This window comes from Tripterygium wilfordii, chromosome 17 (genome assembly GCF_013401445.1).
Source record: "Tripterygium wilfordii isolate XIE 37 chromosome 17, ASM1340144v1, whole genome shotgun sequence".
In the NCBI taxonomy this organism is placed as follows: Eukaryota; Viridiplantae; Streptophyta; class Magnoliopsida; order Celastrales; family Celastraceae; genus Tripterygium; species Tripterygium wilfordii.
The window spans coordinates 10,501,994-10,528,970 of record NC_052248.1 but is presented as its reverse complement, the minus strand read 5'-3'; the positions used below and the strand labels follow the sequence as shown (position 1 = coordinate 10,528,970).

The following is a 26,977-nucleotide window of genomic DNA, read 5'->3' as shown; positions in this document are numbered from 1 at the left end:
CTAAACTATGAGAACTAGTAAATCTCTCCAATGTGGGCTACTTAAGGGTCCATCATCTAATTGACGATCGTAAAAGGGTGTTGGAATGAGACTTTTGAGGGAGTTGTTCCTCGATTCCTTCCGGTTGATGTTGAAGCTATTATGGAAATTCCATTGGGAGATGTGAGAGCTCCGGATGTTCGTCGATGGTGTTTTGATCCTAAAGGCCATTACTCGGTCAAGAGTGGTTATCATGTTTATGAACAACGGCGTAGATTTTCTAAGGGTGATCCTAAGTTGAGCTGTTTTTCCGAATCAGAGATTTGGACTACCATTTGGTGGGTTGCAGTGCCTCTCAAAGTAAAGACGTTCATATGGAGAATGTGCAATGATTTTATTGACCTTCACAAATGTTGTGTTTGTGGTAGGTTTGGAATATGAGAAATCAAGATCTTCATCAAAACAGCATGGACAAACCTGAAGATGTAAGATGCTGCATGCTGAGCACAGGAAGACCAAGCTACTGATTTTGAGGAGGTTAGTTGTTCCAAACAATTCCCCAACTAGTTGGTGTTTGCTCCCAAGTAATGTCACAAAGATAAACTTTCGACATGGCATTGAAGAAGTCTAAGGTTGGTCTAGGAATGATTGTCAAAGACGAGTTTGGAATCAGGGGCGACCCTGGGCATGGGCTAGCTGGGCCGTCGCCCAGGGCCTCCAAATTTTAATAATGTTAGTTATATATATAGTAGTCCATTTATCCTCCCAACCCAATTTAAAACCCCAAATGTATTAGTTTATAAAGCCCCATAAAGAAAGAAAGAAATAAAATTTGAGAAGGAGAGGCCCAACTAAAAAGACCAATAGCAGCCCGTTAAAATGTCAACTTTAAAATCTACAAAAAGAGAATAAATTTTAAGAAAAAAAATATATATCAAAAGGCCTCATTGACTCATTCACTATTCCCTATTCTTCTCAGTTCTCGACTTTCAACTTCGCTTCGTTTCTACTATCTATTGCAATTGTGCAATTATAATAATAATTATTTCTAAATCTTTGATTTTGCTAAGTTCTCTCTTACATTGATTTGCTTTTCCGTTTGGGATTTTGGAACTAGAAGGAGGATGGGTCGGGTCGGGCCTTGAGAGTTGCAGGTAATTCTTTCTTTGAGTTTCGAATTTCTAGGGTTTTTTTTTTATCTTCATGATTTCTTTGGTGTTGCAATCTCTAATTCTCTTTGATTCTTTTTGCAATCTCTTCTGGGTTATGCTCTGCATCCAGTTTTGGATTCTTTGAGATTTTGCTCCTTCTGTAGTTCAACAGCCTCTGGTTATAGCCTTATCAGGTGATTTTGTTCCACTTAATAGACTCAATAATTGAATAATACTCTTTGGTGTTGCAAATGCTTGATGGTGGTTTTTCAAATACATGGATTGCATATAGAATATTGTTAACTATTCTGGTAACGGTATCCTTCACCGAGAGAAGCTTTTCAAAGTTGAAATTGATAAAATCATATCTTTGGTTCACCAAGTCGAAAGAAAGGTTAAATGAGTTAGTTATGTTGTCTATTGAAAGTGATTTGCGGAAAATGTTGATTATACTAACATAATTAGTGATTTTGCATCTCAATATGCTAAACGAGTTATATTTAAGTAATATATATTTTTCATAGAGTTAGACTTTTAAGAACTATATGACAATCGCAACAAAAAAATTTTAGTGGGTCCTTTTTTTACAGTGTGCCCAGAGCCCCCGTAGACTCAAGTACGCCACTGTTTAGAATGCACATTGCTTCTGGGGCCATTTCTTTGTCTGCCCACCGCTTTGAATCTTGTATTTCCTTAGTGCCTAACAGCTAAGGAAGCTCTTACTTCACTGCGAGTCTATTATCTGGAAGGTAATTCATAACTCGTGATTGCGATTTTGAATAGCAACAACAACAACTCTTTTGAAGTCACTTTTTAGGGGTCTCAAGCATTATCTTTTATGTTATTATAGACAAGACTTTTTCTTTTTTCGCGTGGTAGATAAAGTATTTGACAATTTGATTATGTATACATGTCTATATTTATATTGCTCGTCTATATAATTTTTTTTTTCATAAATCAAGATATTCACAAATAATTTTACGTCTTTAATATATTACCATATATTTTTAATATATATTACCATATATTTTTAATACTTTTAGTCTTTTACGTTTTTGGCTTTTTACCATAAATAAACCTCACCTACCACATTCCATTGTAATATTGTATGATCCCCGTTCGTTCACCTTAACCTAGAAATTAAATCTGCTTTCATTAGGAGATTTTCAGAGTCGGTGGTCGCCGCAAGAACGTTCACCTTCCCGAGGAGATCGCTTGCCAAGCACCGGCCTTTCCTGCCTGCGTGCAATTTCGGGATGGAAGACACTAGTTTGAGCGAGGGCGAGAGCGAGAGCAAAGACGACGAAGAAGATGGAAAATTCAAGATCTTACAACATCAGATCAGTAATCCACCAAAACCGTCCCCTCTCAGGTTTGATTTTGTTAGAATTTATTGAGAACTTGTTTGTTTATTAGGGCGTTGATGCACATTGAATTCAGAGAAAATTATTCTTAGGGCCTAGAATCTGTTCTGTATCAACCTCACTGTAAAGGTTTTATTATACAATTTATGTGGGTTTTTCCATATTGTGTTTGAGAATGCAATAGAAACTTCTCTCAAGAAGGAACCTAGCTAGAAGACTTTGTACTGGCATTAGTTAACCGTACAGTCACTTGTATTGTTTTTGACAATTTTCATATAATGGTGTTTGTACACATTGCAATGCATTGAAAACAGTTATTTTAAAAGATTTGCACTTTCATTTTTTCCCTAAACATACTGGCTATTCTTTGGTTGCAATTGTGTTATGGTATTTTGCATCTTCGCTCTGGTGTTGCTTAGCTATGTTTGATTCCGGGTATGATAACTATGAGTTTGCAACAGCGTGGTACGACAAATTTCTGTATGCTTTGTTTTGAAAATCTGGTCGTGGGAAGTCTATTTTATCAGCTCCCAGAGCTGCTGCGTTGCTCGATTTTACTGATGATTATCTTATTAGCCGTTAGATTAGATTAGCTCCACCTAAGATGTCTATATCCTTGATTAGCTGTTACCGTTCTGATTCTCTGCCGATGCTTGTTGGTCTTGTTCTCAGTTTCTTAAGTTTATTTCATAGTATTAGGTTTTGTTTACAGGGTCATGTAATGTTTACTTTTGAGCGCCCACGCACAGTTGCATATTTATGTCTAACTTGTGAAGTCTGTGGAGAATCTAAGGAAAGCTATAGGAGATGTGAAAGTTCTTGTATAATGATCCACAAACTTGCCTAACCATTGACAAACATGTTATCTTCTCTGTATGTGTGAGAAATATAAAAGTTCAACAGTCACCAAAATAAAGAATAGTAGACGAAGAGCTTCATACTCACAAGTTGGTTTTGCTATTTTTTAATGGCGATCATACCTGTCAAAGGCGCATCTGAGGTGAAGCGATGGGCTCTCACCTCACCCAGCCAGCATTCTAAGACTCAATTTCAACTTGGCTAAAGAGTTTTAATGTTGAGTTTCTTTTGGAATTTGAAGCCCTGGAAATAAATAACTCAAGATGAAGGAACCTGAGCTCAAGAACAATGTAAACTCAAATACATTGAAAGAGTAAGATTGGGATCGCTACTGAGAATCGCAGCCCTATCTATCGTGTGATAGAGACCAACTGTTTCCGAAACGTTTCGCTTTCTGAACTTAAATATGTCATGCTGTTATGTTTTCTTATTTTGTTAGTTTTATGCTGTTATGCTATTTTGTTTTATGCACTTGTGGGATCAGTTTTATCATTTATGTCACGCTTGATAATTGGTACTTTGATAATGCGATGTGATCATGTGATCTATTTATTTCTTAATTTATTATTGTGTGTTAAATAATGTATATTATTGCATACCATTTTAACAATTATTTGATTTATCATTTATTTTATTAATATTGTGCCTTGTGTCTTTCGGGCGCTTGCCTTATGTGTGCCTTGTGCCGCGGGAAATAGAAGTCCTTGCGTCTTGGATGATAGAAGTATTTTGAATCTTAGGTCTGCCTCCTTGCATTTGACAAGTATGATACCGAAGTACTTTTAAGCTAGTCTCTAGCATAAAGATGCTATGTTTCAAGGCCATATGAATTTGTTGAAGCATAAGAGAAATAAATACTATAATAGAAGAACTTGGACTTGGAGAGAGAGCACATTATCTAAGCGAAGGAAACTAGGGTTGGAATAATACCCATCCACCTTTGATTTCTAAAAATCCAAGATAGGTGGAAACCATTGTTTAGTGATAGACTTGCTCGTTCACTTGGCAAATTGGGATATTCATGCTATCCAAAATGCTCTTCATATTTAAAGGAAATAAAAAACCATATTGTGTTCACAGTGCGTCCGAAGCAAATTCGATGCATATCTTTACTATTAGTGAAAATTGATGCTCAGATATCACGGGAACACTTTAGGAATATTTTACAATTTGCAACAACATCAAAAAGAGTGTGTTTCCCAATTGGGATAGCATTATCATACTTCCATCATCGGTTTTTTTTTTTTTTTTTTTTAAATTCAAAAAGAAGCGTCTTCGAGTTGGACATGTGGTTATTGAAACATAAAACCTTGTTGTATAATAGAACCATTTACCAATCAGTATATGCCTATTTTTCTAGAAATTTCAGTTAGATAAAATTATATTCATATGTTTCTCAAAGCGTTTTTATATTATTAACTTATATAGAAACGGCATTGCAAACTCAAACCCTTTAAAATATTTGCGATCCAGAGAGTCAAATACTAGTAGTTGACATTCTTTGTATGATTTGGTACAGAATTGGACAAAGGTCAGCCCGAATATGCCTAGTATTTCCATCCCGATTCAGCAGCGTTATTGCAGCCTCAATGATCCGCATCAATGAATGCAGTGGATGGTATATCAATATTAAGTGATAAGACCATCTGCCGTAGAGGAATACTTGGATAGAAGCTGCGGTGTGTTGGCTTGTCTTCCTTGCAGAAAGAGCCCTGAATGGTGTACATCGGCACATGCTGTCGTTCTCCCTTTCTCCTTTACTTAAGGTATTTCCCTTGTAGCCTTTTAATGAAAATTTATATCATTGTTAGTATAGATTGTAAATTCACGAGACTAGACCAATAAGATACTGATGAGAAATAATTTTGATATCTATGAACATTACTATATTATCTCATTTGGTCAATGTCATTTGTTATTGTTCATATGAAATTGTCTCTTGATGGGAGTTTCGTTCAATTAATTTACTACTTCTTTGATGCGGATGAGAATTGAAAGGGTTTGGGGCGCGATCTGGAACTTGATGGGTGTCATTTGGGTGCCTTCTAAGAATCTAAACTCTGAATTGGAGGTTTGGCATTTCCTGATTCGTGACAAACCTAGGCAAAATTTCTTGGTGCTGATCCTCCAGGCTACTTGTTGGTTAATCTTGAAGGAACGAAACTCTAGGGTTTTCCAGGAGAAGGATTGTTCAATATCAGCTTTTTTGGATGGTTGGCTAATTGCGCTTAAGCAATGGTCAAGTGGGCTTAGTTCCAATTTTTTTGCTAGTCTGTCTTTCTCTTCTTTGTAATGACTGTTTGGGTTGCACCCCTTGGTGCCAGTAATAAATTTTTCTCTTCAAAAAAAATGAGAGTTGAAAGGGGTTTTTCCTTTTGGACTTTGGACCAAGTTTTAACAAGTTAGTGAAATTTTGAAAAGAATTCTTGAAGAAAGCAGGGAAGGATGCTTGGTCGGTTATTTCCTTGATCGGAGATTAGCATTTCTCTGGCCAAAGCTCTGTCCCTGGAAAAGTGCTTGGGGTTGCTGATTCCCAAAGACAGGCTGCTCTGGTATGTTCTGCTTTTCGTGGGCTTATTTAGAGCTACCTTTTCGAGGAAAGCTCCACAAGGGGCTCCTGGGGTTACGATGCAAAGACAATCAAACTTTTAACAGCTCGGGATTTCCTTATCAGCTGGCCTATCAATATTCTCCTTGATTGAATTTCCATTCTTGAAGATTAGCATGCCATTAATAACACTAGAACAAATTCATGGTTCATGATTACTATTCTTTATAAGGCATGTTGCGTGTTGCCTGGCTCGTCTAATTCATCAAATGAGAACTGGTGGAGCTATAATGATTTAATGAAGCAGGATTTAATTAGAATTTACTATATAATTGTTAAATTTGAGATGTCTTCCTATTATGAAAGTATTTCTTCTCTAGGCAAAAGCCTTCTCCGAGTCAAGATGATGTCCCTCTGGTTGTTGATTTATACTTTCATTAAAGCTTTGAGATCTTGGTTGTTGATTATACCTTTCATTAAAACTCTTAAATTCTTTTTTGCTTTACTATACTCACCTGTTAATTTCATGTAGGGAATGTGATGATTAATAATCTCTTATAATTATATTTATGTTATATTAATTAGTTTTTTATTCGTAACATATTGATCTATGTTTTCTTCATTATTTCATAATATTAATGGCTTAGCATTGTCTAGTAGGCACTTTTAATTTTCTTGTGCATGTTGTTTCAGTAACTCAATAACAAGCGAGGGGGAGAAACAGAACTTCCAAGGTGGCAGTACTACCAGATGCGGCACTTTATTCGACAACCATTATGGGCCAAGGCCAGCGCATAAATGCAACTACGATTGTCGCAACGAACGTGGGTGGCCGTGTATTCTTGCTTAGTGAAGCATAACAGCAAGCCATGAAGAGAATTGGGTTAAAACACAAATGTGTCGGGTAAGCTAAATTTAAGTGGCCAGTATTTGTATTCGCCATAACTAGGTATTGATGTCCTTGTTTTGTTCTAATATTTTATTTTTTTGGTCTAAATTTTGTTTTATTGTAGAGCTCATAATCATCAGATTAGTAATCCACCAAAGATAATGCAGTACTGTGAAGCAGGAATTTAATATACCTAAATATTGGTATGAACTTACCTTCTCTTTAAGATATGATTATTTAAGTATAATTGCTTTTTCATTAGCAATGTGTTTTAAATTCCCAATTTTACGACTGTTGGAAACTTGGAATACCCCAAGGATGGGAGCCCATTTTTCTCAAAAACCATAGCTAAGTCTACCCATTGCATTATAAAGTATAAACCCTTCACAACACTCCCAGTTTTTCGATGTGCGACTCTCTGAGTGGGTGTCTTCTCCAACATTTTTCTCTTTTTTATGTATATATGTAACTCTACTTATACCAATAATCGGATGTTCTGGTACTGACATATATATGAATATATACGGTCACAGCGCGAGGCACATGGCTATCTTGTGTGTGCTGCTCCATTGGGTATGGCAACATGTTTCAACTCTTCGGGGTCCACAAGAATTGCTATTCGAGGCAGCTTTCGATGTTTCTTTCAGCTTTATGGTTGCAGTATCGGAGCTGTTGAGTCTTGCTTTGAGTCTATTAGGAGATTATGCTTAAACCTCCATTTTTTTCTCCACAATATTAGTTATTTGTATGTAATAAAAATATGTTAATAGACAAGTTATGTGCACAGTGTGTGATTATCTTGTTTATTATTAATTTTACAGTATGGATTATCATTCTGTTAACATGGTAAATTCTCCCAGATATACCACCAAATTTATTTTCATACATACATGGTTAGCAATTACTAATGTTATATGTCGTAATCCCAATTCACTAGGCATTCTAATTGCATGAAGAGCCCTCACTGCTTCAGTTAGAGTGGATTCCATATAAGCATATATAGGGTTTGTTTGGCGCATAATTTTGACAGTAGTATATATTGTAGCATATATGGTTGATAATAAATGGTAGTAGATAAGGTTCTTGAAATGTTGGTAGGTGTTTGGTTGTACTTCTATTGGTAACATAAATTGTGTTAAAATAGTTGCAATAAATGGTAAAATAAATAATAAAAAATTTATAAAATAAAAATTAATTAAAATAAATATATTAATATCAGTAATTACTTTTCAAATATTTTTTAATAATTTTTATTTTAATAATTATTAAAGATTTGAATTATTAACTAATCTAAACTAAAAATGTGGGGTAAAAAGGTGGAGAGAGAATGAGGGTATTATAGTTACTTCAATATAAAGTGAGGGTTAAAAAAGGAAAATTATTGCAAATTATCTCCAAATTATCCCATATAAGACCATTTTGAAAAAAAAATTATATTGTCTAGAAATTGTCTCGGTTTTTGGGATATAAAATTGTTGTTTGTTTGTGATTTACAATTTAATGTTAAAAGATAATATATGGTGCACAAAACATACCCATACACATGTTTTTCTAAAGCAAATTGATCAAATTAGTTTGTAGTCATATATTAATAATCACATTTCACATATCTAACTTGTCATTTTTACTTGCTATAGACAAGTTCTTTCATTTTTTTTGGTAGAGAAAGTGTATGATAATTTGATTATGTATATATGTCTATATTTATATTGCTCGTCTATATAAAATTTTCATAAACCAATGTATTCACAAATAATTATAAGTCTTTAATATAATACCATATATTTTTAATAAAATACCTTTTTTACCCTTAAGAAGTTTACTCTTTATATTACCCTTAAAAATAATACAATGTAAATATTAAATACTACGGTTTTGCCATAAACAGACCTCATCAACCACCTTCCATTGTTGATCCCCGTTCACCTTAACCTCAAAATTAACTCTGGTTCATTAGGAGATTTTCTGAGTCGGTGGTCGCTGCAAGAACGTTCACCTTCACGAGGAGATCGCTAGCCAAAACAACGGTCTTTCCCGCCTGAGTGCAATTTTGGGATGGAAGACACCAGTTTGAGCGAGAGCGACGGCGAGGGCGAAGACGACGACGACGACGAAGATGGAAAATTCAAGATCTTACAACATCAGATCAGTAATCCACCAAAACGTCCCCTCTTAGGTTTGTTTTTCAGTTAGAATTCATTGAGGACTTGTATTGTTTATTAGGGCGTTAATGCACTTTGAATTTATAGAACATTATTCTTAGGGCCTAGGATCTGTTCTGCATTAACCTCAATGTAAAGGTTTTATTATACAATTCTGGTGGGTTTTCCCATATTGTGTTTGAGAACGCAATCGAAACTTCTCTCAAGAAAAACCTAGCTAGAGGACTTTGTACTGGCACTATTTTACCGTATAGTCACTTGTGTTGTTTTGGACAATGTTCATATAATGGTATTTGTACACATTGCAATGCAATGGAAACCGTGCTTCTAAAATTTTTGCGCTTTCATTTTTTTTTCCCTAAACATACTGGCTATTATTTGGGAAAGAGATGGTACACATTTTTTTTTCAAAACATCACGTAAAGTCGAAGAAATGTTTTTTTTTTTTGCCTAGTGTTCACTGATTTCAGAAAGAGGAACGTATACGATGCCAATCACGTAAAATGAAAAGAAAAAGAGGATAGCAGAAGTGATGAAAAGAGACTAAACCCATTTGTCTAACTTGTGAAGTCTGTGGAGGATACAAGGAAAGCTATAGGAGATGAGAAAGTTTTGTTTAACGATCCACAAACTTGCCTAACCATTAACAAACATGTTATCTTCTCTGTACCTGTGAGAAATATACACGTTCAACATTCACCAAAATTAAGAATAGTAGACGAAGAGCTTCATACTCACAACTCACAAGTTGGTTTTGCTATTTTTTAATGGCGATCATAACTGTCAAAGGCGCATCTGAGGTGAGGCGATGGGCTCTCACCTCACCCTGCCAGCATTCAAAAACCCAATTTCAACTTGGCTAGAGAGTTCTAATGTTGGGTTTCTTTTGGAATTTGAAGCCCTGAAAATAAATCACTCAATATGAAGGAACCTGAGCTCAAGAGCAATGTAAACTAAAATATGTTGAAAGAGGAAGATCCGGATCGCTACTGAGAATCACAGCCCTATCTATCATGTGACAGAGACCAACTGTTTCTGAAAAGTTTCACTATCTGAACTTTAATACGTCATGCTGTTATGTTTTCTTATTTTGTTAGTTTTATTCTGTTATGCTATTTTATTTTATGCACTTGTAGGATCAGTTTTATCATTTATGTCAAGCTTTATAATTGGTACTTAGATAATGTGATGTGATTCACGTGATCTATTTATTTCTTAATTTATTATTGTGTGTCAAATAATGTATATTATTGCATACTATTTTAACAATTATTTGATTTATTATTTATTTTATTAATATTGTGCCTTGTGTCTTTCAAGCGCTTGCTTTTTGTGTGCCATGTGCCGCGGGCAATAGAAGTCCTTTGCTCAAAAGCTTGCACCTTGTGTCTCGGATGATAGAAGTACTTTGAATCTTAGGTGCACCTCCTCGCATTTGACAAATATGATGCCGAAGTAACAACACTTGGGGAATCTGTTTTTTTTTCGTAACATATAGATCTATGTTTTCTTCATTATTTAATAATATTAATGGCTTAGCGTTGTCTAGTAGGCACTTTTAATTTTCTTGGCATGTTGTTTCAGTAAACTCAATAACAATCAATGGGGAGAAACAAAACTTCCACGGCTGCTGTACTATTAGATGCGTCACTTTATTTGACAACCATTATGGGCCGAGGCCAGCCCATAAATGCAATTACGATTGTCGCAACGAACGTATTTGGGCCAACGTATATCATTGTAAACGAACGGGCCAAACCCACATTTGTGATCCGAATTGTAATCTGCGGATCTTTTGTGATACATATACCGCAATTTGTTGCGTGAATGGCCGTGTATTCTTGCTTAGTGAAGTAGAACAGCAAGCCATGAAGAGAATTGGGTTAAAACGCAAAACGTGTCGGGTAAGCTAAATTTAAGTGGCCAGTATTTGTATTTGCCATAACTAGGTATTGATGTCCTTGTTTTGTTCTAATATTTATTGTTTTGGTCTAAATTTTGTTTTATTGCAGAGATCATAATCATCAGATTAGTAATCCACCAAAAATAATGCGGTACTGTGAAGCAGGAATTTAATATACCTAAATAGTGGTATGAACTTACCTTCTCTTTAAGATATGATTATTTAAGTATAATTGCTCTTTCATTAGCAATGTGTTTTAAATTCCCAATTTTACAACTGTTGGGATACCCCAAGGATGGGAGCCCATTTTTTGGGGTTAGGGGGTCCTGAAGGTGCAGATTCAATTCAGGCTCCTGAATTGTGACTTTTTGTTTAGATGGTGTTCCATTTTGAAAATATTCAAACTTGTAAATTCATTGAGATTGGAACCAATACAATGGCAAAAAAACACTTGCGGACACTTCAGGACAAAAAGACTTCAGGTCCCCCTCACCCATTTTTCTGTGACTTTATATTCATATAATCCTATATGTGCGACTGTATATATTGGGTTCATCATACGGGGGATGGGAGTCCATTTTTCTCAAAAACCATAGCTTATGGTGGTGGATCGTACTTAACACAAGAGGGGGGGTGAATTGTGTCCTCAAATTCCGATAGGAATCTCTTTTTATAATTTAAAAGGAAATCAATGTCAATTAACAATTAGCACACAAATTTGGACTCTAATGATTATCCTAATCAATATTCATTCCAATGCAAGATGTGATTCAATATGGTGAATGATCAATTATCAAATAATCAAGGAATTACAAAAACAGATTTTTCAAACAACACACTGCACACAGATTTTACAACTCAAATTTCATCTAGCAAATCAAGTCAGAATTCAACGAAATTTGGTATGCAGTATCACAACACCCTAATGAATACTATATCAAAAATTCAGATCAAAATTTAAAGTTTAAGTAAGTCTGCTAATCTCGGACAGATTAGGGTTTTGAAAATCCTGCAGTTTGAAACAAGTAGTAAATATAAACAAGTAAACAAAGAAATCAACACAGCGATTTATAGTAGTTCGGAGACCCTTCTCCTACGTCTACTACCTAGATTCACCAACCTAGGATTTTCCCAACTCCACTAAGGTGTGGTTTTAAGAGTCCCACAAAACTCCTTACACCAAGGGTTTCTAAGAACTCCCTCAAACTTCAATGTTTACAATTTTCCCTAACAAAGAGAATTTCTCAAATGGGATTTTCAGCCAAGGTTCTCACAGGTTACCTTAAAGGTATTTGGTGTGGAACTCTCAAGATTACAGCAACACTCTCAAAGATAGGATTTTAAGAGCAAGAGAGGTTTAGATTGTAAGTAAACAAAGCCTAAAGGATATAGGAACTTCCCTTTTGCAAAAGCAAGAGTAGTGAGAAGTCCTTGATTGTAGAGGCTTGTATTGGAGAAGAATGTTGTAGTAAATAGCAAGAAAGCTTGATGATTGATGAACTTGATAGCAAGAGGTTTCTCTCAAGGAGAATTTTCAATTTGCTTCTCCAAGTTGTATGAAAGGGAAGATCCTCTTTTAAAGGCAATTTTCTCCTATGCTTGCAGCCATTGGATCAAACTTCAAGAGTTGATCTCTACCATCCATTGCAGCTCCTAATCTTGGTCATTGATGATTTGAGCAAACAAATCTCCACCATAGAGCATATAGACGTTGCACATGCTCCTCTTTTAAGTCAAAAATTGCAAGCAAGAAAGTTGTCTTATGCACAACCATTTGATCAATGTATGTCTTCAAATCTTGACCATTCAAACTCTCTTTAATTCTCAGCCATGGATGTAGATTGTACTATGCCATCTTGTCCCTTCATTTTGAATCAAAGACTTCAAAAGTGATCCCTTAGTCAAGGATCTTGTTTGATTGCACCAACCTAACTTTCTTGGTAGCACATGTCTTGAGTGAAAATGTCAAACAAGAATATATCACTAATGATCTTCCATAAGTATTGTCACAAGCACAACCCTTTGATCAATGTATGTCTTCAAATCTTGACCATTCAAACTCTCTTTAATTCTCAATCATGGATGTAGATTGTACTATGCCATCTTGTCCCTTCATTTTGAATCAAAGACTTCAAAAGTGAACTCTTAGTCAAGGATCTTGTTTGATTGCACCAACCTAACTTTCTTGGTAGCATATTTCTTGAGTGAAAATGTCAAACAAGAATATATCACTAATGATAGAGAGGACAAGGCTTGTCCCACATGTTTGAAAAGAGTTGTATCTCCATGAAGACCACAACCAATAGCCTCAATGTTGGATTCATTCAACTTGATTAAATGCCTTAGTGGAAAGTTGGCAAATATAGGATTTTTCATAGTTTCCTAGAGCTCCAAGCTCATTCTTAGAAACAGGACTTCGACCACTCTTGAACATACTGAATTCTGAGCCATATGAGACCACAATGATGATTAACCTACAAGGAAATAGGAGGTAGAACTCCCCAATTGCATGTAAGCTCAAAGAGCTTCATATAGAGCGCATAGGTTAATTACATTAGAAAAACAACCCAGAAAATTCATATTACTGCATGATAAATCATTTTATATGTATTAGAATGTCCATGTAAAATTTCATAACAATCGGAAATCGTTTGGTCACTCAACCAAGCAATTAGATCACTAATAGTGAAACCGATAAATTCTAAGTGTAAATTCAAAGTCATTTTGCAAACTCAGTGTAAATGACCTTTTCTCTTGAACTTTACCAAATCAAATATGTTCATAGTGATGAAACTAAGATGCACACGAAATTTCATTTAAATCGGAGTTCATTTGGTTCACCACATTCACAAAGAACACATATGCACAAAATTAGGTAAAACCTAGTTTTGGCGGAATTTAAGCATATGACCAAATATATATGTGATGCACTTAATTTCTCATGATTATAGTCCTAGAACATATATTAAACCTTCATGTGCATGTGGTTCAAGTTTCAAGTCATTTGGACCTAAGTTGGTTAAGATATGATAATTGGAAAATTGATGCTTAACTTAGTCCATGTATGTTTGTTTTCAAAACTTAATTTCCAGCACTATCTCAAAAATATATAGTCATTTAAATTCAATTCATATAAATCAAATATTGCTTTAATGTTTCATTATCATTTATAAATGATTTAATATCATCAAAATTAGACATATATGACCATAGGTCCAACATATGGGACTGAGTCTGTCCATTGCATTATAAACCCTTCAGAACACTCCCAGTGTTTCAATGTGGGACTCTGAGTGGCTGTCTTCTCCAACAGTTTTCTCTTTTATATGTATATATGTAACTCTACTTCTACCAATAATCTGATGTTCTGGTACTCTGACATATATGTGTATATATATAGTCACAGAGCAAGGCATATGGCTATCTTGAGCTGCTCCATGTGTTATGGCAACGTGTTTCGACTCTTTGGGGTCTGCAAGAGTAGCTGTTTGAGGCGAAAGTTTCTTTCAGCTTAACGGTGGCAGTATCGGGATTTCTCAGTCTTGCTTTGACGCCATTTGGAGATTCTAGCTTAAACCCCCAATTTTTTTCCCCACAATATTCATTTGACAGTATGTGCTTAACTTGTTAATTATTAATTTACAATTGGTCTTAAAGAACTGGTATCTTCGAATTCGTTGCCAATATACGTATGTTTGGCATTCTTTGGGTGATCTTGTGGTTATGTATCTGTATATCTAGATTGTTGAAAATACTTTTTTTTTTATAAGTTGTTGAAAATACTCAATAAGCATATATATAGATATATATAGTCAATTTCTGGTCTCATGGTTTAGATAGTACAGATTACAATTTTTGGTAACATATTAAATTCCCTCCCAGATATACTGCCCAATTTATTTTAACACATACATAAGTAACAAGTGCATGATACAGGAATCAATCAATATGAATATGAACAGTTTTTCCTGAGATGTTTTGTGTCACTTTAATTTTCTGTGAAGTCGAGGAGTCGGTCACCGGGTGCTTAGCAGTGACATTGTACTCCCCATGGAACAGTGAAATCTCAGAGGATCCTGTATTGTCTGCTTTGAATTGTAGATTCTCAGTTTTCCACTCCCGAATCAGCTTATCCACAACATCCCCAGCTTCAGTATTCTTGAAATCTCTGTCTGCAAGAGTGGTAACGTTGAAACCAGCGTATTCGGGGCCAGCAAAAATTATAATCCCCTTAACAGCAGGATGTGTGTAACCTTCCCAGAGTATGTCCTCCAAGTACTTTGCCTGCAAATTAAGGCACAATATTTTTCAATCAAGCAACTTAGTGTATAATTAGATGGTTGCTTTTGAGATTACCTGATTTGGGCATTTGTCTATATCCACTTCTGTGAGCCAAATGGGATATCCTGTTGATCCTAGAATGTCCAATGCAGATCTCATGTAAGCGAGGTTTGGTTCGCCAGCGCCGAAATGGCCTTGCAATCCAATGCCTATTGGCAAGTCTTTGTTACCAGGGAATGCAAGAATATTCTCAAGCTTGTTCATGTAATTGACTGCATGTGCTGTCTCATCTTTACTGTGCTCAATTGTATTGTATTCATTGATGAACATGGTCGTGTTCGGATCAAGCTGATGAGCTGTGTAGTAGTAGAACGCAGAGGCATTTTCGCCTAGCTTGTCCTCGAAAAAGTGGAAATGCAGGTTCTCATTCATTACATCCCATGCAATTAGTTGTCCAGAGTACCTTTTAACAACTGAAAGTATTCTCTTTTCTGCTGCTATTCGTAATTCCTCAGGAGAAAGGTCTTTAACCCAACCGGGCTGTTGCTTCGGATTGTCCCAGAATATGTTGTGACCTCTGACAGAAATACCGTTCAGTTTGGCGAAGCTTAACATGGCGTCCGCGAGGGTATAGTTTTCATGGCCTTGTACTTTCTCTGTAGTGTACCATTTCATTTCATTGGTGAAAGTGGCAAACTTGAATCTTAAGGCAAACCAGTCCTGGTAAGCTGTGCTTTGCAGGATGTGGTAGTTCATGCCACATCCGAATGGAAAGCCCGACTCGACATGATTGATGGATATTACAGCACCTTCCACTACTGTTTTGTTGGCATTGGTTGTTACCTTGAACCTAAACTTGGCTCTACGTACCTGTGACAGTCCACATTTACACATTCTATTTGCAGAAGATGTAAAACACAACTAATTTGTATAGTGAACTTATATAGATTGTCTGTCTGTTAAGGCAATTTATAAGTCATTTTATGCAGCATCATATTGCTTGGAACTATGTACCTTGTCAATGCTTTTCGCCTGGTGGGATCTCCATTGCTGCTTGGTGAATGGTTGCAACGAGACATTGTCAATCCATATGTCCCCAGTTGTGTTCTTGCTCTAAAATGGGCAAGTTCCATAATATCAGATTCTCAAACAAGTAAAAGAAGACAGTAGAGACGATTACTTGGGAAAAAAAGGGTAAACAACTCTCGTACACACGGTTTCCATAGTGGACGGTGTCAGGACATGCAGGATCTACAAAAACCTTACTCTACATCTAAGATTGGAGTTTTGATTGCATATTTTTACCTGAATAAGAATGTCAACGGTGCCTGAAAAATTGGCAACCAAGCCACCCTTGAGTAAAGACCAGCATCCTTGCTTAGCTGCTGCTTTTCCACCATGTATCAAGTCACCATGACTAGTTCTGAACACAACTGCAACTGTGTCACTTCCGTCCGATAATTGAATCCAAGCTGCAAAAAGAAATTTCCAATGTCGTTCGACTTGTGAAGAACATTAAAGAGTTGCTTCTACTTACAGATAAATTTTTTGTCTCAGTTATTCAGTTACCAGAGAAGCTATAGAGCATTCCTTCTTCAAGAACCACCTTCTGAGAAATACCGTCTAATGACCGTGTTCTACGATGAGCGACGACAAACCTGTTTCCCTCCTCTGACATGCCTTCTTTGATGACGCCTTGTCCGAATGTCGTCCACCCTTCTATCCCATGATTGAATTCTGGATTAACTATGATTCCTCCTCCATAGTGAGTCCTTCCAGGTTGCACCACACACTGATTCAATAAGATATAGTCAAACATGTATCTTAGTTGCTAAAACAATTTATATTTAGAAGAATTTCTTTACCTCTGTTGTTGCAGAATAATCGTAAGTCGAAGCATGACTTGTTTGACCTGTATCAGTAGTTGAGATTGAAAGTATATTGACATATATACACAACAGAGATAAGAAAATGAGAGGAAGACTGACTGATTATTACCTAAATACAGTGAAATGAGTGAGAGTACCAAGCTAAGATTTTCTGGGAGCATCTTTGGTTTTTATTTTCTTAGTAAACAAACAAGTTTTCTAAGAAATAGAGGTTAAAAAAAGCACAGAGAGTGACAGAGAGGTGTTCAGTACAAAACAAAGAAGATGTCACATGTGAAACTAGACCCGTGAAAGTGTTGGATGAGCTGGGGATAATATTGGTGGAAAATGGATTTTGTAGAGATGAAGATTCAAGGCACGTTACAATGTTGCTCTCTTTAAGGGTAAATTAGCCTCCACCAATTTGGCAGTACAATGGGTTATCGGCTAATTTGCTTTAGGATACAACAAATCTTCGTTTCACTTTCGATAACTTGCTTGTACTATCGAAAGTGAAACCTTAAAAGATCGAAAGAACAAGAATGCGAATCGGAATTTTGATGCTTGTACGGAACATGTACAAGCATCAAAATTTCGTGATACCTTTAGAGAAAAGTGTAGAGAAAGAGAGTGAATGCTCGAGATGTCAAGTTGTGTATTTTGGTTGACAAACCCATGTGTTATATACAGTCAATGGTGCGCCCTTTCAAATGGGACACAACTCATTTCAAAAAAATGAGTCATGTCCATTCGCAAGAGTTACAACCCATACCCCTTTGGATGAGACATGACTAATTATGACGAAGAGTCATGTCCGTTCAGATAGGTCTCAATTCATTGCATCTCACAACTTTCTCTACGTCTTTCTTCCTTTATTCAAAACAAAAACTCTTCCTATTTTGAAAATATCCAATAGAAAGAGCTGTAGTGCCCAAACATAGAAATAAATGGATACCAATTAACATAGAAATGAATGGATTGACATTAGTGCTAACCCAATGGCAATATACAGGTGAAAACACACACTTAGAATAATGGAGGAAAGCATTGATCCATTACAAAAAAAAAATGTCAAAATAAGGTTGAGGATGTATAAATTTGTAATGGAACCCTCCTGACTCCAACCACCATGAACCATGAACCTTCCTTCCAAACATATATTGCATTAAATTTATATCTGACAAAATAGTTGAACAACAAGAAACTCCTTTGTCTGGGTTGCAAAGTAACTCTTTGAGCTCAAATCCAATAAATAAAATACCCAATGCACACAGCCGATGTAATTCCCTGAACTTCATTTCTTTTAGAAATTAGGTATGACAAACACGTGTTGAGTATGTATATACATATAAAATCATTAGAAATTAATACCGAGTGATTTGGGGGGTGTACGAGTGGTTTTAAAACTGAAAATTTTGACTACAGAGGTAACCGTCCGGACGGTTTTTAAAAACTGTCCGGACATATATAGAAGAAAAGAGATTTTTAGGCATAGGTGTCCAGACACCTATAGAGGTGTCCGGACACCTCCCTAAATCTGCACCCCGAAATTGGTTTAAAACACCTATTTTCACGATTTCTTTCAAAATACCCGACCTAAACAAATCCTAAACCTCATTTTCTCTCAAATTTCCTCCCTCCCATCAATCTAAGATCATCAACCAAGGTAAGATTACCCTCTTTCAAGTTGTTTCAATTTTGATTCCTAACTTCTCCTCTAGCTTACATATTCTTAAATCCCTCTCTTTGTTCTAATCTTTCGAGGTTTGAACCCAAACTCAAATCCATGGGTTCCTACATCATTTGAGGCCTAAAGGAAGCTTGAATCCCTTCCCTCTACTTGTTTCTACAACCTTGGTAAGTTTCTTAAACCTTAAAGCTAGTATTTAAAGATTGGGTGATTTGGGATTCTAGGGTTTTATGGGTTTTGTAGATTTGGGGGAAATTCTTTAAATTAGATGAAATTAGTGATCTAATAGGTTGATTTAGACTTGTTTATGGTTGTATTGCTAGATTCTATTATGGATTGGAGTAGCAAGCTTGAGTAGGTGAAGTTCAAGAATTTGGGAAGTTTTGGGTAAGAGAAGGTAATGAGTTCTTGATTTATTGGATTAATTTGTGTTAGATATGCGCAATTGAAGTTGCTTGTATATTGATTGGAGGATGGGTTTACCGAATAATAGGTTGGCTGAGGCCGGAAAAGTCAAGGTTGAGTACTGATTTACATAGCTAATTTTTTGAGTGCGAGGTAGGGAAATTCCACCCTTTGTTATTCTCTTTGAATGTGTCTTCCTATTGAGAATATTTATCTTTCCCAATGTTCATTATAAATTGGTTCTCGTCTTAATTGTACCTAAGAACAACCCCACTTTGTGATATCCTTATTGTATGATTTGAATTATATTGCATACCCTACTTGTTCAATCTTCCATTGAGCATGAATTACTCTTGAACATGCATCATGTAGTAGTATATATATATATATATATATATATATATATATATATCTAGGATGTATAAATACCTGATTGCATAACCATGTTGGACATGCATTGTAGTTGCATGATAGAAGTCGGGTATGGACCTGTATATCTCCTAGTTGTGATTGATGTGAAATGTGGAATGCCGTTGGGCAGTTCAGGGTTCCTATGACTACGGGAATGCCGGTGGGCTGGATCAGGATTCCATATGTGCTTGAAACACTATGCGATGATGCCATTGGGCTATTCAGGGTCCCGATATGTGTAGGGATGCCGGTGGGCCAAGTTAGGATCTTGTATGGTGTGGTTATCTACTTGTGTTTGGTGTACATGATGTTAGCTATCATATTGTTGCATTTGTGCATTTCTTTGATACTTCATCCTTATATTATTCACTTACTCTTTATTATTCCCTATCGGACCTTTCGCTCACCCTTTTCTTTCTCCCATTCCCTCCTCGTAGGTGAGTCTAGTTCCAGTATCAGGGTCGCGGATCAGGAGGTGGGTGCGTGACATGGATGGACCCCTGGAGAGTGATAGGACTAGATAGTTCTAAACTTTATTTATGTTATTACTATTTTGGTCGTATCTATATTTCTTAGTTGAGACGTTGTGTAATATCCCCATTCTTGACTGTGGGATGGACGGTAGGGAGGGTACTCCGTGTGATCGGGACTCCCGAACCGGGTTTGTGGACTTTGTGTCCTGACGACTTCTTATGTTTGCTAGATTGCTATTTGTGCTGGATGTTGATTATATATGTTGTTGTGTGGAGAAATTATGTGTGATTGTTAGGTGGCCTGAGGCCCTGCTTAGATGTGAAATTGATTGATGATATGACATGCTAGGAGGCCTGAGGCCCTGTATAGAATTGAGAATTTAAATTGTGATATGAATTGTTAGATGGCCGGAGGCCCTGCCTAGGTTGTGAATATATTTGTGAATTTGCTGCGTGTTACTCTAGGTTGGCATCCTCCGTATTATGGGGAGGTGCTGTTGGAATTTTTGGTGACTTAATGATTGAATCAATTAGGAGATTGATTAAGAGGATACCAAAAGTAACGCATTCCAGGTCGGGACGTTACAGCCTACATATATGATCCTAGCTACTGGAGTTTTGTCCTTGAAAGGACACCTAATGTCCCACATCTTAATTAGGTTGTTCTGCTGTGACGGATCGAGTTTAACACAAGAGGGGGGGTGAATTGTGTCCCCAAATTCCAAATGGAATCCCCTTTTCAATTTAAACAAATTAATGGCAATTAACAAGTAGCACACAAATTTGGACTCTAATGATTTTCCTAATCAATATTCAATCCAATGCAAGATGTGATACAATATAGTGAATGACCAAATATCAAATAATCAAGAATTGCACAAAACAGATTTTCAAGCAACACACTGCACACAGATTTTTCAACTCAGATTTTACCTATCAAATGATGTCGAAATGCAACAAAATTTTATATGCAATGTCACAACACCTTAATAAACACTATATCAAAATTTCAGATCAAAATTCAAAGTTTAAGGCAGTCTGCTAATCTCGGACAGATTAGGGTTTTGAAAATCCTGCAGTTTGAAACAAGTAGTAAATATAAACAAGTAAACAAAGAAATCAACACAGCGATTTATAGAAGTTCGGAGACCCTTCTCCTACGTCTACTACCTAGATTCACCAACCTAGGATTTTCCCAACTCCGCTAAGGTGTGGTTTTAAGAGACCCACAAAACTCCTTACACCAAGGGTTTCTAAGAACTCCCTCAAACTTCAATGTTTACAATTTCCCCTAACAAAGGGAATTTCTCAATGGAATTTTCAGCCAAGGTTCTCACAGGTTACCTCAAAGGTATTTGGTGTGGAACTCTCAAGATTACAGCAACACTCTCAAAGATAGGATTTTAAGAACAAGAGAGGTTTAGATTGTAAGTAAACAAAGCCTAAAGGATATAGGAACTTCCCTTTTGCAAAAGCAAGAGTAGTGAGAAGTCCTTGATTGTAGAGGCTTGTATTGGAGAAGATTGTTGTAGCAAATAGCAAGGAAGCTTGATGATTGATGAACTTGATAGCAAGAGGTTTCTCTCAAGGATAATTTTCAATTTTGCTTCTCCAAGTTGTATGAAAGGGAAGATCCTCTTTTAAAGGCAATTCTCTCCTATGCTTGCAGCCATTGGATCAAACTTCAAGAGTTGATCTCTACCATCCATTGCAGCTCCTAATCTTGGTCATTGATGATTTGAGCAAACAAATCTCCACCATAGAGCATATAGACGTTGGAAGCTTGAGAGAAGTCAAGTTGTACCTTTCTTCCATAAGTGTTGTCACAAGCACAACCCTTTGATCAATGTACGTCTTCAAATCTTGACCATTCAAACTCTCTTTAATTCTCAACCATGGATGTAAATTGTACTATGCCATCTTGTCCCTTCATTTTGAATCAAAGACTTCAAAAGTGATCCCTTAGTCAAGGATCTTGTTTGATTGCACCAACCTAACTTTCTTGGTAGCACATGTCTTGAGTGAAAATGTCAAGGATCTTGTTTGATTGCACCAACCTAACTTTCTTGGTAGCACATGTCTTGAGTGAAAATGTCAAACAAGAATATATCACTAATGATAGAGAGGACAAGGTTTGTCCCACATGTTTTAAAAGAGTTGTATCTCCATGAAGACCACAACCAATAGCCTCAATGTTTGATTCATTCAACTTGATTAAATGCCTTAGTGGAAAGTTGGCAAATATAGGATTTTTCATTGTTTCCTAGAGCTCCAAGCTCATTCTTAGAAACAGGACTTCGACCACTCTTGAACATACTAAATTCTGAGCCATATGAGACCACAATGATGATTAACCTACAAGGAAATAGGAGATAGAACTCCCCAATTGCATGTAAGCTCAAAGAGCTTCATATAGAGCGCATAGGTTAATTACATTAGAAAAACAACCCAGAAAATTCATATTACTGGATGATAAATCATTTTATATGTATTAGAATGTCCATGTAAAATTTCATAACAATCGGAAATCGTTTGGTCACTCAACCAAGCAATTAGATCACTAATAGTGAAACCGATAAATTCTAAGTGTAAATTCAAAGTCATTTTGCAAACTCAGTGTAAATGACCTTTTCTCTTGAACTTTACTAAATCAAATATGTTCATAGTGATGAAACTAAGATGCACACGAAATTTCATTTAAATCGGAGTTCATTTGGTTCACCACGTTCACAAAGAACACATATGCACAAAATTAGGTAAAACCTAGTTTTGGCGGAATTTAAGCATATGACCAAATATATATGTGATGCACTTAATTTCTCATGAATATAGTCCTAGAACATATATTAAACCTTCTTGTGCATGTGGTTCAAGTTTCAAGTCATTTGGACCTAAGTTGGTTAAGATATGATAATTGGAAAATTGATGCTCTAACTTAGTTCATGTATGTTTGTTTTCAAAACTTAATTTCCAGCACTATCTCAAAAATATATAGTCATTTAAATTCAATTCATATAAATCAAATATTGCTTTAATGTTTCATTATCATTTATAATTGATTTAATATCATCAAAATTAGACATATAGGACCATAGGTCCAACAATCTCCCCATTTTTGATGATTACAAAACATGCATGATATAAATGTCTATTTGATTGTAATTGAATTTAATATCAATTCAAAGTGCATTAAAAAGTTTAATGATATCAATTTAAAACAATTTTGAAACTCATATACAACTTTAGTTAAGTAAGCTTAGCTCCCCCTTACTTTAACATCTATTCTCTCCCAATCATGGCATATACACTCCCCCTTAAGTTATGCCTATATATGTATTTTGGCAAATGATTTTAATGCAATTTATCATCATGTCTCTCCCCCTTTTTGTAATAATTCAAAAAGTGGAGAACTAAGGGGTTGATGCAAGTTTTGTAAAAAATTTATAAGCATTTTTTAGATTTTATCACAAAAGTGATTTAAGACCATAAACATGCTTCAAATAATATCAAAACTAGTTCTCATCAACAAATAGTCATGGCAACACACCAATTGAACTAATAGAACCTAAGTGACCCAATTTGGAGCCTATCACACTAAGTGACCCATGGCCTCCTAATGATACTAGGTTACTTCCCCTTCAATCATGCATACCAATTTATATATTTAGCTTATAAGCACATATCACCAAGAAAATATAATAAGCATTCAAGTTCAAACTTGGGATATCAATCAAACAAGGATATGCATTCAAGTAATATGCACTCAAGGTGCTTCACACAAACCCAATGCATTTCTTAGTTTTATGAATCTATCCTTAGCTAAAGGCTTAGTGAACAAATCGGCAATATTATATTCCCCTTCTACATGTTCAAGCACAATGTTCTTTTTAGCAACATGATCTCTAATGAAATGATGTCTAATGTCTATATGCTTAGCTTTACCATGATATCTAGGATTCTTAGACAAATGTATGGCACTTATGTTATCACAAAGAATTGGAATGTTTGAAAATTCCATATTAAAATCAAGCATTTGTTGTTTAATCCAAAGCAATTGGCAAGTACAACTACCAATAGCCATATATTCGGCTTCGGTAGTGCTCAAAGCAACACATGTTTGCTTCTTGGAGAACCAAGATATGAGCATATTTCCTAGGTATTGACAAGTACCACTAGTACTTTTCCTATTTATTTTGCAACTCGCAAAGTCGGCATCTACAAATGAATGCAAGTCAAATGAAGATTTCTTATCATACCACAACCCTAGGGAAGGTGTGTCCTTTAAGTACCTAAGAATCTTCTTTATGGCTATGAGATGTGTTTGCTTAGGATTAGATTGAAATCTTGCACACATGCAAACACTAAACATAATATCGGGCCTAGATGCGGTCAAGTAAAGTAAACTACCAATCATTGACCTATATCTCTTTTGATCAACATCATTACCATCTAGGTCGGGTTCTAATTTGGTTCCCACTCCCATAGGTGTGGATGAACCTTTAGAAATATCCATGCCAAACCTTTTTAATATCTCATTTGTATACTTAGTTTGACTAATGTGAGTGCCAAGTGGGGTTTGTTTAATTTGTAAACCTAGAAAGTAAGTCAACTCACCCATCATACTCATTTCAAATTCATTCTTCATGCATAATGCAAAATATTCACACATAGATTCTAATGTAGCACCAAACACAATATCATCAACATATATTTGCACAATTAGCATATCAAGACCTTTGTATTTAATAAACAAAGTATCATCAATACTACCACATTGAAAACCATTTTCAAGCAAGAACTTAGACAATCTTTCATACCAAGCTCTAGGAGCTTGTTTTAAACCATATAAAGCCTTGTCTAGTTTGTAAACATGGTTTGGAAATTTCTTACTTTCAAATCCGGGAGGTTGTTTAACATAAACTTCCTCATTTATCACACCATTTAAAAATGCACTTTTCACATCCATTTGAAAAAGTTTGATATTTTTGTAACATGCAAATGCAAGCAATAATCTAATAGCCTCTAACCTTGCAACCGGTGCAAAGGTTTCATCAAAGTCAATGCCCTCTTCTTGGCAATATCCTTGGGCCACTAATCTAGCTTTGTTCCTAGTTACATTACCATTTTCATCCATCTTATTCCTATAGACCCATTTTGTTCCTATAATGGTGTGGTCTTTAGGTTTAGGACAAAGAGTCCAAACCTTACTTCTCTCAAATTGTTCTAACTCCTCTTGCATGGCATACACCCAATCATCATCATGCAAAGCATCACGTACATTTTTAGGCTCTACTAAAGAAAGCATGGCAAAAGAGTTTAAAGGATTAGAATTGACCGTAGAGTCCCTTTTGGCTCTTAGTTGCCTTCCTTGATGCAAGTCTCCAATAATTAGTTCTTTTGGATGAGACTTCATCACCTTGTATTTGTGAACACCCGGTTGTTCCATAGCATTTTCAGCTTCATTTTGTTCTTCATTTCCCTTGGGTTCACTTTCACTTTCTTCATTTGGTGGTGTTTCTTCATTTGAGATATTCATCTCCCTTAAGTTCTCCACCAAAGGGACATCATCTTCATCTTCTTCTAGCAATTGTACTCCATGTGTACCTTCATTTTTGTGCTTCAAAGGATGTTCCAAATCTGAAAATTTATTTTCTACACGCACATTTGGAGCAAGTGTGGTCATATCATCGAATTTAACATTTACACTTTCTTCCACAATTTTAGTTCTAGAGTTAAATACTCTATATGCTTTAGATGATGATGAATATCCTAAAAATATTCCAATGTCACTCTTTGCATCAAATTTATCCAAATTGTCTTTGGTATTTAAAATAAAACATTTAGCACCAAAAACCTTAAAGTAATCTACTTTAGGTTTCTTGCCATACAAGAGTTCGTAAGGAGTTTTCTTTAATCCTTTTCTAATGCTAAGTCTATTACTCACATAACATGCATTACTAGTAGCTTCGGCCCAAAAATATTTAGGAAGATTATATTCTAGAAGCATGGTTCTTCCTAGTTCTTGTAAAGTTCTATTCTTCCTTTCTACAACCCCATTTTGTTGAGGTGTCCTAGGAGCACTAAACTCGTGTTTAATACCAAAAGAAGCACACAAAGAATCAAAATTAGCATTTTCAAATTCACCTCCATGGTCACTTCTAATTTTTGAAACCTTTAAGTTATGCTCATTTTGCAATCTCCTAAGTAAGTTTTCAAAAGCATGCAATGCATCACTTTTATGCACAAGAAACAAACACCATGTAAATCTAGTATAATCATCCACAATAACAAATGCATAGTATTTTCCACCTAGACTCCTAACTCTACTAGGACCAAATAAATCCATATGCAACAATTCTAGAGGCCTAGAAGTACTAATATCAAGTTTAGGCTTAAAAGACTCTTTAGTTTGTTTACCCCTAACACAAACATCACAAACATGTTCAACATTGAAATTTAACTTAGGCAATCCTCTAATAAGTTCATTGGCACACAACTTTTTCAATGTAGACATTCCGATATGACCTAATCTTCTATGCCAATGCAAAGCATCATCATTCTTAGCAAGCAAGCAAGATATTTTAGAATTTTTCATAGCATCAAAATGCATTACATACATATCACCACTTCTACTTCCTAATTTCACAACATTACCATAAACATCAAACACATAACATTTATCATTTTTGAAAAGAATATCAAAGCCTTTATCGGCTAAATGACTAACACTCAATAAATTAGAAGATAAATTTTCAACCAATCTTACTTCACTAAGGGAGAAAGAAGAGTTACCTATGGATCCCAAGCCTAGGATCTTACCTTTGACCTTGTCTCCAAAGGTCACAAATCCTCCATTCTTCTTTGCTTCAAAGGATGTGAATAATGAAGCATCTCCCGTCATGTGTCTAGAACAACCACTATCCAAATACCATTTGCATGACTCGGATTTGGATTTTAAGCACACCTAGATAAACACATGTTTAATATACCTTAGG

The 26,977-nt window shown here is 35.7% G+C and overlaps 1 protein-coding gene and 1 long non-coding RNA gene across 4 annotated transcripts; one reads left to right on the top strand and one right to left on the bottom strand.

The window, feature by feature from the left end:
- Positions 1-976: 976 nt before the first annotated feature.
- On the top strand, positions 977-14,558 carry LOC119982096. 2 transcript variants are annotated; one of them, XR_005464271.1, is made up of 6 exons: positions 977-1,133; positions 1,261-2,502; positions 4,872-5,118; positions 6,594-6,804; positions 6,914-6,992; positions 14,255-14,558. It is a non-coding gene; the product is annotated as an uncharacterized LOC119982096 (long non-coding RNA). The 2 variants fall into 2 exon arrangements; XR_005464270.1 differs by lacking the exon at positions 14,255-14,558 and adding an exon at positions 7,323-7,648 and having other exon boundaries at positions 979-1,133.
- Positions 14,559-14,739: 181 nt separating this feature from the next.
- Positions 14,740-17,272, bottom strand: LOC119982095 (endo-1,4-beta-xylanase 5-like). Of its 2 annotated transcripts, none has more exons than XM_038825293.1 (7): positions 17,134-17,272; positions 17,001-17,047; positions 16,705-16,927; positions 16,441-16,607; positions 16,150-16,248; positions 15,211-16,005; positions 14,740-15,138 (listed from the first exon to the last, which is right to left on the bottom strand). In XM_038825293.1, the coding sequence occupies exons 1-7, from the start codon at positions 17,183-17,185 to the stop codon at positions 14,794-14,796; spliced, it is 1,728 nt and encodes a 575-aa protein (XP_038681221.1). In that variant the 5' UTR covers positions 17,186-17,272; the 3' UTR covers positions 14,740-14,793. The 2 variants fall into 2 exon arrangements, with proteins under 2 accessions (XP_038681221.1, XP_038681222.1); XM_038825294.1 differs by having other exon boundaries at positions 16,705-16,931; positions 17,005-17,047.
- Between the last annotated feature and the right edge of the window lie 9,705 nt (positions 17,273-26,977).

Excerpts from the sequence above, each read along its gene's own strand:
- LOC119982095 (XM_038825293.1), bottom strand. The coding sequence starts at position 17,185 with ATGCTCCCAGAAAATCTTAGCTTGGTACTCTCACTCATTTCACTGTAT. Across the intron at positions 17,048-17,133 it reads ACTCATTTCACTGTATTTAG|GTCAAACAAGTCATGCTTCG; the intron begins GTAATAATCAGT and ends CTACTGATACAG. Across the intron at positions 15,139-15,210 it reads TAGACAAATGCCCAAATCAG|GCAAAGTACTTGGAGGACAT; the intron begins GTAATCTCAAAA and ends CTTAATTTGCAG.